Source organism: Platichthys flesus, chromosome 22 (genome assembly GCF_949316205.1).
Source record: "Platichthys flesus chromosome 22, fPlaFle2.1, whole genome shotgun sequence".
Lineage (NCBI taxonomy): Eukaryota > Metazoa > Chordata > Actinopteri > Pleuronectiformes > Pleuronectidae > Platichthys > Platichthys flesus.
Window position 1 is genome coordinate 5,871,534 of NC_084966.1, and position 12,103 is coordinate 5,883,636.

General features: G+C 43.8%; 3 protein-coding genes across 7 annotated transcripts in view; 1 reads left to right on the forward strand and 2 right to left on the reverse strand.

The window, feature by feature from the left end:
- Positions 1-4,588, reverse strand: part of LOC133933250 (lysine-specific demethylase 6A-like) — a 24,657-nt gene extending 20,069 nt beyond the window's left edge. The window contains exons 1-2 of one of the 2 annotated variants that reach the window (XM_062380211.1): positions 4,131-4,588; positions 3,929-3,992 (exon numbers count right to left, since the gene is read on the reverse strand). In XM_062380211.1, the coding sequence (XP_062236195.1) occupies positions 3,929-3,992; positions 4,131-4,309 (243 nt within the window). In that variant the 5' untranslated portion in view covers positions 4,310-4,588. The remainder of the gene's footprint in view (positions 1-3,928; positions 3,993-4,130) is intronic. The other variant, XM_062380212.1, reaches the window with a different exon arrangement.
- Positions 3,731-9,136, forward strand: LOC133933252 (FUN14 domain-containing protein 1). Of its 4 annotated transcripts, none has more exons than XM_062380215.1 (6): positions 3,731-3,895; positions 5,067-5,157; positions 5,571-5,739; positions 6,251-6,326; positions 7,233-7,367; positions 7,883-8,282. In XM_062380215.1, the coding sequence occupies exons 1-6, from the start codon at positions 3,746-3,748 to the stop codon at positions 7,958-7,960; spliced, it is 699 nt and encodes a 232-aa protein (XP_062236199.1). In that variant the 5' UTR covers positions 3,731-3,745; the 3' UTR covers positions 7,961-8,282. The 4 variants fall into 4 exon arrangements, with proteins under 4 accessions (XP_062236199.1, XP_062236201.1, XP_062236200.1 ...); XM_062380217.1 differs by having other exon boundaries at positions 7,233-7,361; XM_062380216.1 differs by having other exon boundaries at positions 5,574-5,739.
- Positions 9,137-9,288: 152 nt separating this feature from the next.
- cenpl (centromere protein L) lies at positions 9,289-12,084 on the reverse strand. The gene is made up of 5 exons (XM_062380214.1): positions 11,931-12,084; positions 10,991-11,165; positions 10,642-10,896; positions 9,837-10,409; positions 9,289-9,728 (listed from the first exon to the last, which is right to left on the reverse strand). Exons 1-5 carry the CDS (start codon positions 11,948-11,950, stop codon positions 9,654-9,656), a joined length of 1,098 nt encoding a protein of 365 aa, XP_062236198.1. The 5' UTR covers positions 11,951-12,084; the 3' UTR covers positions 9,289-9,653.
- Between the last annotated feature and the right edge of the window lie 19 nt (positions 12,085-12,103).

A 12,103-nucleotide genomic window follows, 5' to 3' on the forward strand; every position in this document is an offset into this window, starting at 1 on the left:
AGTCGGGAACTGGGTCAAACACAATAACGTATTACACGAGAATGTGAAAAAGTCGGGGAGAACAGTCCTCGCTGCAAAGATAGGTAGTGTTGGTGATGAGACAATGAGTGCCTTAACAACTGTTTAATATATATATATATATCAGATTTCTATAGAAGTTTTACATCTTTGTGATGATGTACTTTTATTATTTGAGTATGTTATTCACAGAGTTAATCCTACACTACTGTTAATAGCTGCAACACGCTGTAAAGATGCTCAACGTGGACGTCTACCAATAAAGTCAGTGACTGCTGTTTTTGACATTTGATTTTGAGATTGATAAAAGTCAATGCAGGTCAGTGAAATATTGAACATCATCCAATCAACTGCTTAGTTTGCAGACAGCGCAATTAACCTATCCAAACATTTGAAATCACTCCGCTCAAACACAACAGGATTAGCACTCAACAGCAGGCGGTGTGGCTGCTGCTGGGGTGCTGTCGGATCTATAAGCTTTCATGCACCAGACATGTGTATGAGCCCTGACTGATTTAAAACAAGGTGTGTGCTCATTCTACAACATAGTACAAATAAATAGACAATGACACACCCAGCAACATTATGCATTTAACTCCTCTGCCCTGGGTGCATGCCTATGAGTCAACCGGCATTTCTAAGTGACTGTTTGCAAATATTACTTAAGATAAACTGTATTAAACCCTGCAGGAAAACACGTCCTCTGCAAAAACAACCTCTCTTAACTATTTCTGCACAGAGGTCGGCCACAGCACAGTGCAGAGCCAGTGCCTTCGTCAAGGGCAATGCACGTCCAGTCCTACCTACCGTGCATGTCTTTAAGCACTGCCTTCCCAGCCGGGAGTTAACACGTGCAAACTTCCGGCTGCAGTGAGGATTCAAACTCAGAGATTCCTGCTGCAACCGTCGCAGAAACGTTATCAACAATGCTGACACACCTTGATAATCAAACTCGAGAGGACACCCACGTTCAAAGCTAATCTTCCGCCGGAGTTGTTCTAAGTTTACGTCACTGCAATCTAGTCACTGGTGACGATACAGTGACCCAGTTCTGTCAGCGATGTCGATCCCAGCGTTAGCTGCATCTACATGGAGCAACAGTGAGGAGACGCGACCACTGAGAACAGGGCAGTCACTCAAAACTAATGAGCGATGAGCATTAAATGGATTAAATTAAGTGATAAAATGAGGAATGTGACATACTCAGGCAGTTGATTAATTTAACTTGTTTTTAAACAAATCAGCAGATTCAATACAAATCTTTCCCAGATACAGAATGGGGGGAGACGGGGATTGAACCGCCGAAACTCCAGCTAGTGGGCGACCTGCTCTACCTCCTGAGCCACAGCCGGCCCAAAGAAGCAAACCAAAGCTTATACAGAGCAAACAATCAATTATGATCACAGAGTAGGAATTTTGTCATGATGACGTCCATAATCTGCATCATATAGTGAAATAATGTTTTCACTTTTGCAACCAATGCCATTAGAGGCATTTTCTACAGCTTATTTTGATGAACCAATCATTTCTCATCGTATGGCATAAATGATGTCATGATGAAAGTAGGAAAATCTGTAGCATTTCCTGGTTGCTCATGCAGAGTGTGCCCCATCTCTCTGATGCTTTTTTATTGTTTTCACAGCCCAAGAAACTCTTATGAGTAAATATCTCCCAAATGCATTATGTGTGTCAAACAGAAACTCACACACTAATATATTTGTCCAAAGCTATTGTCTTAACCACCCGCATTTTCCACAATGTGAAATACTTTGTTTTCTGTCATTTGATAGTCTGTTATCAGTGCTGTTGTGATGCAATTTTCGTACTTTCCTGCTGCTTGCAATGGATCAGACAGATTTTCTGTCAGTCTTTAAACCAGTGTCCTGATTATTGCGATGCAAAGGTCCATCATTGTGGCTCAAGGGGGTAAAGCAGCTTGTCCACTAACCAGAGGGTTAATGGTTCAAACCCGGTCTCCCCTGATCTGTGTGCTAACAGACACTTAACCCCCAATTACCCCCGGAGGATTTAAAATCTCTTACATCTGTGTTTACTTCACTGTTTGTGTCCCTTTGAGCTGTAACAACACATTACTTACTCAACTGTTGTTATATCTACTTTATATACAAAGTTATAACACAGTCTGGAAAAGACTGCGTTCTTTTTGCATCCGTCAACATTTGCTGACATACTTGAGTTGTTTAGGGTCAGCCCTTTGCAGATGACTGCAACATTTTCCCCTCACAGGAGAGGGTTTTGGTATGACCGTGCACGGTGGAAAAACGGAACACACAGACATGCTGAGACTGATGTAATGGTGTAGACCTGGGTAAGCTAATACCAAGGTGAACAAGTGCGGGAATATGGCAGCAAAACGTGAAAATGACAAACCATAACAACCACAGCCATCGGCAACACATCCGTTGCATAAGGCACAGATTAACACACTAAGGGGGAGCATGTTTTTTGAATGGATCACACAGGCTACGACACAAAACACACCTTTTAAACACAACCAGACTGTTTCAAGATGGATGGTGAGCACTTGAGCACAATTGCTAAGCAAAGCATTTAAAAACACGCTAAAGCTTGTTAAAAAACCCATTGCATCAGTACTGCTTGCACATGCAAATAGAATTAGAAACAATGCACGTTGATGAGCTTGCTCCGCTTTGAAATTAGGATGTGCACAGTTTAGTTGAAGCCTGCAAGTGTCGTACACCAGGGCTTTTTACTGCTGCTCCTGTGCAGCTAAGGCCCAGACGAGGAGCTGCACTTCCTGGGTGTCCCACACCACCTAGCGAGCGGATCCGTGGCTGATCCCCCCCTCAAAACCTCCAGCTGTCAAGAGCACCATCGAGATAAATCCCCCACAAGTGGGGCTTTTGCTCTTTGTTAGCCCGGCTCTGCGATGACCACAGGTAGAACTGTTTAACACGTAGGGAGCACATGCAGACGCAAATGACGACTGTAAACAAAGGATCCTGACGCTACCTTAGTGCGTGAGGGGATCACATCTCTGCAAAGAGCTGGGATCATGTGTGGGGCATTAAAACAACACTTCAGCAACACACCCGCGCGACCAGGAGCGGCGTGTTCACATCAAATCGGGGCTACTGCCATCGGTGTCACTCCGCCGTGTCCCGCCATCTTGGACAGGCAGCCAGCCATTAACGTTACTTGTAACGTTTGTCAACTCGTTCAACACAGACTCCGGATCGACCCCGGGTACATTGGATCAATGCAGTGTCACGAAAACAACACAAAACACTTTGCAACACAACACGGAGCAATGCAATAACACACGGGGTGTAGCTAACCTCGCGTAATCAGGGCTAAAGCTGCCTTTGGTGCACAGGGGAAGACGGCTGCTACGTTAACGTTACTTCCACATACGTTATAGACCCGTATGAATACATGCGTATTAAATGTGACATGTGTGCGTGTAATAGCTGATAAACAACAACCCAATGGCAACGTAAAACTTTCAAAGTGCAGTGTTTGCAGCGATCGGTGTGCTACACAAAACCGTGACGACGTTGTGTTGTTGGTTGGTGCATCTGCAAGCACACATGGATACGTTGTGCGTAATAGCCAGCCAGCTAACATGGGAGGGGGGGTAGCCTCGAGAATAATAAGATATCTGGGTGCTAACAGGGTAACAGAAGGACAGGGACATGGCTAGTTTGGCTAGCTGCAGGTGCAGGGTCGCCGATCATCGGATAATATGCAGCTAACTAGCGAGCTAGCTCCCAGGCTAACTGGCCTTGGTGTCTTTAGCGAGAGGGCCACTCGCGATCACACTGGCTCGCCGCTAAGAGAGGAAATTCCTCGCCGTGCATACGGGGGGAGGTTGGAGGAAGTGCAGGGGCAATCGGTGTGTAAAACAACATCCAGTTAGATTTGCTACCTTCATCAACAGGGCCTTCGTTCTGGCGCCATCTTCATGAAGCTTCTGAAATCCAAACAGTGAGCTGCAAACAAGAAGACAACATAGGCGGCTCAGTATCAGTGGCAGAGGGGGTCGGGGACATTCTCGACATGCGACGGGCGCAAAACAATTTAATTTCACACGGAGCGCGCGTGTGAGTGCACGGCGCGACTTTCCCGACCTGTCGATCCCGGCCAAACTGTCCCTCTCCGGGGCTGTCAGTGTCGGGAAGTCCTCCTCTGTTTCACTCGCTTTTCCCGCCGCCATTTTCTTTCCCTCATCACCACCAGAAGAAGCCGAGCCGAGACTCCGGGCGGCAGCGCAGGCAGCGGCGGCGAGAGACACGCCGCACGACTGCATGGGAGATCGCGACGCGGCACAACGCGCGGCTCCGGCCGAATCAAATAGGAAAAACCGCGGGGAACAAAACGACGGAAAACTTTTCTCCCAGGATGAGAAGATGCGATTCGATGTAGTAAATCCTTTCGGGGGGACAGACGCGCTCTCCGGGTGGCTCCTCAAACGTCACATCGTTCATCACAAAGTGATCCTGCGCCGCAGTTTGAACGAAATAACTGCGCGCTAGTTTCCAGGCGTGAGTATTTCGCAATAAAAACGCGTTTCGGCCGCGAAGATAAAAGTTGTTATAATTGTGTCACCTAAGCGAACCCACGCGCCGCTGTGGCCACGCCCTCTCCCTCTCCTCGGCCAATGGGAGCAGCCGCGTCCCACCACATGACTCCCCCTGCTATATCATTATTTTATCTCAAATATTCACATTCTCCTCTGCAAAATAACTAATTTATCAACGTTGCGGTGTATTTAAAAACGCTTTAAAAATTATCACGTGCACGAACCTTTGTGCGACACGGGTGCAGCAAAGTAATAAAGCACCCCCCTCCCTCACGAAAGCATCATTTCCACACAGTGAAATAAACTAAAACATAAAATATATCCACACTTTTGTAGATCGCTTTCTCGTGAACCACTCGCACTGCAGCTAAACTTCGTAGCATTTTTTATTTTAATACAAATCGCGCTTCACGCCAGATGCATTATTTTCAGTTATAAATTTGCTAAAATTGTAAGATCAAAGCATTTGTGACTGACGTGGCAGGGCATCACAGCGTGGGCGTGGCCTCGCATTGTCAACATCCTGGTGCGAGAGCTGGTTCTCTCCAAAATGGCGACGGTGGACAACAGAGAAGGTTGGTGATGGTATTTGTTCTAAAGAAACTGCCTTTTCAACCTCATTTAGAGGAACATGTCTAAGTTTCCCCACCAGATAGGATAGTAGTGACGTACGACCTCGACCTTGATCTTTACAACTCCCCATAAAGGAAGTACGAGTGTGCTTCATGATGAATTGGTAGCCATTTGACGCTAGCCAGTTAGCATTAGCCTCCTTAGCTTTTGCATAGAAATGACCAGCTAGCCCCCTGTACAGCCTGATACAAATAATGTAGTCAATTAGAAATACGTTTATAATGTAAACAAGGAGTAAATTGAGGTGTAGTGTCATTTTTTGTGTATATAAAGCCCTTGTTCTTTTTTGTTCTGCAATGCTAGTGGCAGTATATCTGATGTTATGTTGATAACTTTATATGTTGTTGTCTCACAGCAGGTCAGGACGACCCAGAGAGTGAAGATGAGGTGTATGAGGTGGTGGACCTAACAGAATACGCCAGGAGGCACCAGTGGTGGAGCAGGGTGTTCGGGAACAACTCGGGCCCCATCGCTGAGAAGTATTCTGTGGCCACTCAGATTGCCATGGGAGGGGTGACCGGATGGTAAGGCCAGGGCGTCCCATCTGGATCAGCTGTTTGTACTATTTGTGACAAAAGAGTAAAGTTGTTAATGTGTTAGAAACATACTGCTAATCGATGCAGTGTGTTATAAAGGTGTAATTACATCCCTATAAATGAAGTACCTCCATTCAATATCTGTCTGTACTCTTAACAAAATTAAGTAAATAAATTGTTTGGGCAAAAGTCAGGCCCCATTGCTGAGAAGTATTCTGTGGCCACTCAGCTCATGATGGGAGGGGTGACTGGACGGTAAGGCCTGGGCTTCACATCTGGATCAACTAAGGTTATTATACTATTTTTGACAAAAGAGTTCAGTTAGAAACATACAGCTATCAATGCAGCTTATTCCAAAGAAAAAACATGGCTGAGTAGTCATGATGTGTTATTACATCCCTGTATAGCAAGTACCTCCATTCAATATCTGTCATTACTCCTCACATTAAATTGTTTTTAACCATTTAAAACATTCCTCCCTGCTTTTCAACATACACAGGTGTGCTGGGTACGTCTTCCAGAGAGTCGGGAAGATAGCTGCAACTGCTGTTGGTGGCGGCTTCCTTCTATTACAGGCAAGTGCACCATAACACAGTGTTTGTGTAGCCTCAATAATTAAATATTAAGTTCATCCTTTTGTTAGTACTACTAGAGGAGTCAGTAAAATGGAAACATCAGTACTACTACGTATGTAAATATGCAAGGTAAACCCAAGGAAAAAAGAAAAGGAAATATTCCTTTCAACGTAAACATAACATATATCAGCACTGTCTCAAAGTCCTTTTGTAAGATTCATATTTTGCCCCCTGTCATCACTGACAACTGAAGATGCCATCTGCACAGAAGGATGGTCAGCCTATCCGTTCTCTACAGCAGAAAGAAAAGGCCATCTGGAATATTATGGGGTGTTACAATACTACCGTTGTCTTATTTCCGCATCTTTGGATTACACAAAAGACAGTCAGTTAATTTGTCACTATGACACAAAAAAGTAGTCATATCGTGATGTAAGAAATGTGAACGGACGACCTTGTCTCTCTGTTTTTTTGCTTTTGTTAGATTTTGGCACATAGAAGGAAACAACAGACTCAAGGCTTCCCGGATTAAATGTTCCCTGAATACTTTTTAATTTATTTTGAAAATGGCATGGCATCACACCTCTGTTTTTTTAGTAGAATCTTCTTTTTTGTAGAAATTACATATAGGGAAATAATTTTATAGACAGGTCTAGACAAAGCCTAGATTAAATCTCTATAGAACATATCAAAACCCATCAGGTGGTCATTCTATATATAGTAGCACTGAAAAACATAATTAAATGAGACCAGTTCATATTGGCTTATATCAGATTTGGAGCCAAATATATCCAGACGGCTTATTTAACTTCAAAATGGACAACTGGTTTTTAAACAATTACGGAATAAAATAAAAGTGCTATTGAATATATCCATTCTGAGTATGACTTTATTTAATTTCTACAGATTGCCAATCATAGTGGCTACGTACAGGTGGACTGGAAGAAGGTGGAGAAGGACGTGAATAAAGCAAAGAAACACTTGAAGAAGAGGGCAGACAAAGCAGTCCCTGAAATAAACACCTTCATTGAGGAGGTAAAGGTACCAGGAACAAAGCTTGCTTTGTCTTTCATCCTTTTGCAAATTTTTTGTTAACCTAATCAATTTCTTTCTGTTTACTAGAAAAGGGCTCCTCTCTACTTACACCCAACATCTCCATGACATGTAAAACTAAATTGATGTCCTGTTCTTGGACGTCCTGCTTGTGGTGGGTGGGGGGGGATGTTAGTGCTTAATCTTCAAAGCAGCAATGCCATCTAGTGTACTGTTGGCTGTAATACACTCACAACCCATGACACAGCAGGCTAGATTGATACACTTTCACACCATTATGGGTGTTTGGTTGTCTATCCATACTCAGGATGTATGGTTATTAAGGTTGGGTCAGTAGATGGTTTTAATAGATGGTATTTCCCTTTTAAATTCACTCTACTCATGATTATTTTCATGGTTTCATTTCTTCAGCATCACTCGACTAGTTCACACCTTTTCATTGATTTATCTGCTTATTTTTTATCGCCTATCAACTCATTCTTCATCCTCTCTCTCCTACGCAGGCCACAGACTTCATAAAGAGGAACATCGTCATGTCCAGTGGCTTCGTCGGCGGCTTCTTTCTGGGTTTGGCGTCCTAACGCCGCTGCGCATGCCGCAGTCTCCACTTACTGTGAATCACATCGCTGCATAGGTCACTTTCCTCTCTGCTGTTTACCCCTCGACGCCCCTCGTGTGCATTGGTTTATGGACGGGGGTTATGTTGAGCATTAAAGCATGATCTGTTGTGACAGTGTTACTAACTGTTTTATACTTTTAAACAAATAGCAGTTCATTATTTGCGGGGGTTAAGTACACATTCTGAGGTCTGTATCAGAGTGTGTAGAGAATTTGATTTCTTGGATTGTACTGTGAAGACTCTAATGCTAAACATGCCGAGCTGCCACAAAGGAGCACAAATGTCTCAATCTTTGTCATCTCCTTACGTATAATTGGTGGATGCTGATCTTATACTCTTTGGTATATAAGTTGGCGTGTGTGGGCGCCACCTGCAATATAGAACCATCCCCCTTTTTGGAGCTGTAAATACTCACACAAAAGGAAATATTATATAAACAGCAAAGGCAGCAGAATGGGAAGCTAACAATGTTCCCCAGTCTCGTTGCTTTGGGGTATTTTTTTATGTAACTGCGTAGTTTGGCGAGATTATGTGCCATTTAAGCACCAGAGCAAACACATTGTGTATTTGAAGTCTTGCAAACTCACTGACTCACTGTGCAAAAGTATTTTTCCACTCTGAGCGGGAGTTCTTAATCATATACAACACATATCTCATGGCCAAAGCAAAATATTCCATCTGTTTACCTCTACTTTGAAATTAACCACAACTGTTGATTACAGATTCCCATAATCCTCAGCCACTTTACTGGCAGGACGAGCATCTGCTGTTACTAATTACTGCCATCGGAAGCTCAGATACCAAAAGAGAAGCCAGTCCCGTCATTAAAGAGCATAATGGAGCAGCGATTTGTGAGTCCTCCACCCTCACTGTTGTCTCTGTGCATTTAGAAGTGTCAGTGTAGCAATAAGCAACACAAAGGCGATGCTGCGTTGTCGTACATTAAAATGTCCAATATCCACACAAAATAAGTTGATCACAAATTGCTTTTTTGTTGTGTTTGCCTTTTACTTACAGTGCAATATACCTTAATGTTTCAGATGCAAGGTTTGGTTTCTGATGAGCTTGTATTTTGATAACCTCATTTGAGCTGTGTCTATGGAGTTTAAGTTGCCAGATTTTCTTTTGGGAAACAATAAAAGAAATGAAAAACAGAATAAGTTGGTCTGGAGTTGTTTGAATTTCTTGAAGTATCCCTGATCAACTGAATGTAAAACTACACATTCATTTGGAACCTGTACAGTATGCCCAAACACTTTGACATTTTTAGCTTTTATTTACAATTAAGAATGCCAAGATAAAGTTAACAAATACGTCAAATGTAATATTTACAAGAAAGGGTGGAATTTAAGCATTTTTGCTTAACAGACAAAGTAGACAACAACATAGTAACAATAATTTCAACCACACGATAACATGTGTTTAAATTGGGGGAAAGGAACATTTCTCCAGGATCTTAAATGGTTAAAAAATGCATCTCCATTCTACGTCGTGAAAAAAAAAAAGGTAATTTATTAAAAAAAGATTAGCATGGTTGTTAAAAACAAAACAAAAGGATTGTAATATAAAAGCAGTGTGTCGGGTCCTGGCAGAAGCTGTCTCTATAATGAATGCTGCTTTTGCAACATTGCAGTTCCTGTTAACGTCTTTACTGCTCAGATGGGCATTTTGAGGAGAGCACACTCCGTCAGTAGAGTCAGGGTGGTGATCATGTACCTGCTGTTGGAGATCTGAAAGAAAAGGGGGGGAAATATTATTGTGTTTGCTACAAAGACGGTGAGAAGAATATCGATCTGGTTAATAACTTTATGAGAACAGCCATTTCCGCCACATTGTACCTTGATCCTGCCGTTGCACTTGGCTGACCCCAGGGCCGTCGTGACCTGCCTCAAACTTCCTGCCGACAGATCCAGCCTGAAGTGTCTGAAGAAATGTCCCTTCAGCCCCTGCATGAGCCTCATCACCTCCTTAATATCAATACTACTCCCCTCCTCCTCTTCCTCGTTCTCCTTCTGCTGACCCGTCCTCACACTGCACCACAGCTCCCAGGCGTCTTGGGGGTTAACCGTGTAGGTGACCTGCAGGGGGGGCACCACGGGGAGAGTCCAGCTCATTTTGAGGTGCTGAAGGCTGGATTCCGTGTGGCAGTTAGTCCATAGTGCCACCAGCCACTGCAAACTGGTGTGGTTTATTTCCAGGGGCCCGAAGCAGCAGTCAAATGTTTGCTGGAACCAGGTTTTGACCAAACCGCTGAGATACTCGGAGCCGCTGCAGCCGAAGAGCGGCAGACAGGTGAAGTCTTTGGGAAGGGAGTGCAGGTAGTCCGTGTTGCCGTTGATGCAGGTTAGCCAGCCGCTCCACACCGACCTCTGGGGTTCGTCCTGTCTGGCGAACAAAGGGTTTGCATGGATCTGTTGGGACAAAGGTAACAGTGATAAACAAAGAATACAAGGATCTCACACAGATTCCACTCATTGTCTGACCTAGAAGTGCAGCAGCATGACGTGTGTATAATTTTTCTTGAGTAAATAATGTGGAATGTACTGAACCATGTACCACTACTGGCTTTAGAATGAAAAACAAAATCCTTGTGACAAAGTCAGCCTGTGAAGTCTCCACACTTCGACAGAATCCTGTGCTCACCTGTATGAGGACGGTCTCAGCATCATCATCCGTCTCTGTCAACCCCTGCACCACAGAGAGAGCGACCCTGAAACCGCTCTGCAGTCCCTCCACCTCCACCGCCAAGCCCTGCTGCTTCTCCGCAGCAATGAACGCAGACAGCTGCCTGGAGTAGCTCTTCAGCTGGGTGTGCCTGAACTTGTACAGAGGAGAGACGTATGACAGCTTCCACTCCGTTTTCAACAGCAAGGCCAGATGCTCTGGATTCACCTTCTCCTGTTGGCAAAGAGAAAGAGGGGATGACCACTTTGTACACGTTATGCAAAGATTGATTTAAAAACATGGATAATAATGGAACGGTTTGACCCACGCTGATATTATGGGACTTTGGAGCTCTTCTGCTGGTGTTGAGCCTCCTTGCTGTCAGCGCTGGCGTCAGGCCGAGCCGTGAGGCGGCACCTAAGCAGCTGCGGTACGACTGCCGGTAGCTCTTGCTTTTGCTCCTCCTCTGAACAATGACACTGTTGAGGGGAGTCCTCACCACACTGGAAATCACACAGGTCACCACCATGGCATCAGTTTCTTCTCTTAAATGCTGAATTTGTACATTTTTACAACAACCAGCAATTCCACATTAATTTTGGATTAAGTATGCAATATAAACCAGTAGGCTTCTATTGAATAAGTTGGTATTTAGAAACGACAGCAAGAATAAAGTGACCTAAACTTTGCAAACAAGCTTCATTAAGTTCTAGTCACAACACCATAGTAGAGAGACGTCACAATCTGATACTGTACATCTTTCTTTTATTTATATTTATATATATATATGAATACGTGAAATTTCAATAAGAAGATTTGGTTAAAACGTAATTTCGTCCGTAGAATTAGACACAAAACACTTGTTTTGACACCGTTTAGGCTTCTGTTATTGTTTTATTTTGGAGGAAGACGCCTGAGAGACAAGTGAAGAGACATCAAAATCTAAACATTTTGATTTAGTTAAGTTCTCCCGTGGTATATTATCTACAGCGAATTGAACGGAGGAGGCTAAAGATGTATAAATTGTGTCGTTGGGCCATTTATCAGTTTGGCACATTCCCCAAAAAGCTGAGGGAAGTTCAATTACGCGACTGCTGAATGATGTTTGGGTCGGTCGTGTCTTCATACGGGTAGCAGCGGGAAGTGTCATGTATTTAGCAGCACAGAAACACGCTGAGGACTGAAGCCTGTCGTTTAGCTGTCAAGGAGGTAAATGCAATTTATAAAACAGCGTGAGTAAACTGGGAAAAAGGCAGGAAGACATTTACCTGTTATGAGGCGGCTCCATGTTTGGCGCACCGAAGGAAACCGGAAACAGATTTGAACATCGCGCCTTCTTCTTCTTCGTTTTGTCCTTTAATGATCGGTGGTACTTGACGTTGACGGCGCATTACCGCCACCTACCAGGCTGGAGTGTGGGTCAGAGGATTTTGTCGATTTT

Bases quoted from the DNA above. Each gene is read 5' to 3' on its own strand.
- LOC133933252 (XM_062380215.1), top strand. From the start codon at position 3,746: ATGCAGCTAACTAGCGAGCTAGCTCCCAGGCTAACTGGCCTTGGTGTC. The intron at 3,896-5,066 runs GTGTGTAAAACA...CTGACGTGGCAG, and splicing joins AGGAAGTGCAGGGGCAATCG to GGCATCACAGCGTGGGCGTG. The intron at 5,158-5,570 runs GTTGGTGATGGT...GTTGTCTCACAG, and splicing joins GACGGTGGACAACAGAGAAG to CAGGTCAGGACGACCCAGAG.
- cenpl (XM_062380214.1), bottom strand. From the start codon at position 11,950: ATGGAGCCGCCTCATAACAG. The intron at 10,897-10,990 runs GTGGGTCAAACC...CTTTGCCAACAG, and splicing joins CAAAGTCCCATAATATCAGC to GAGAAGGTGAATCCAGAGCA. The intron at 9,729-9,836 runs GTACAATGTGGC...CTTTTCTTTCAG, and splicing joins AGTGCAACGGCAGGATCAAG to ATCTCCAACAGCAGGTACAT.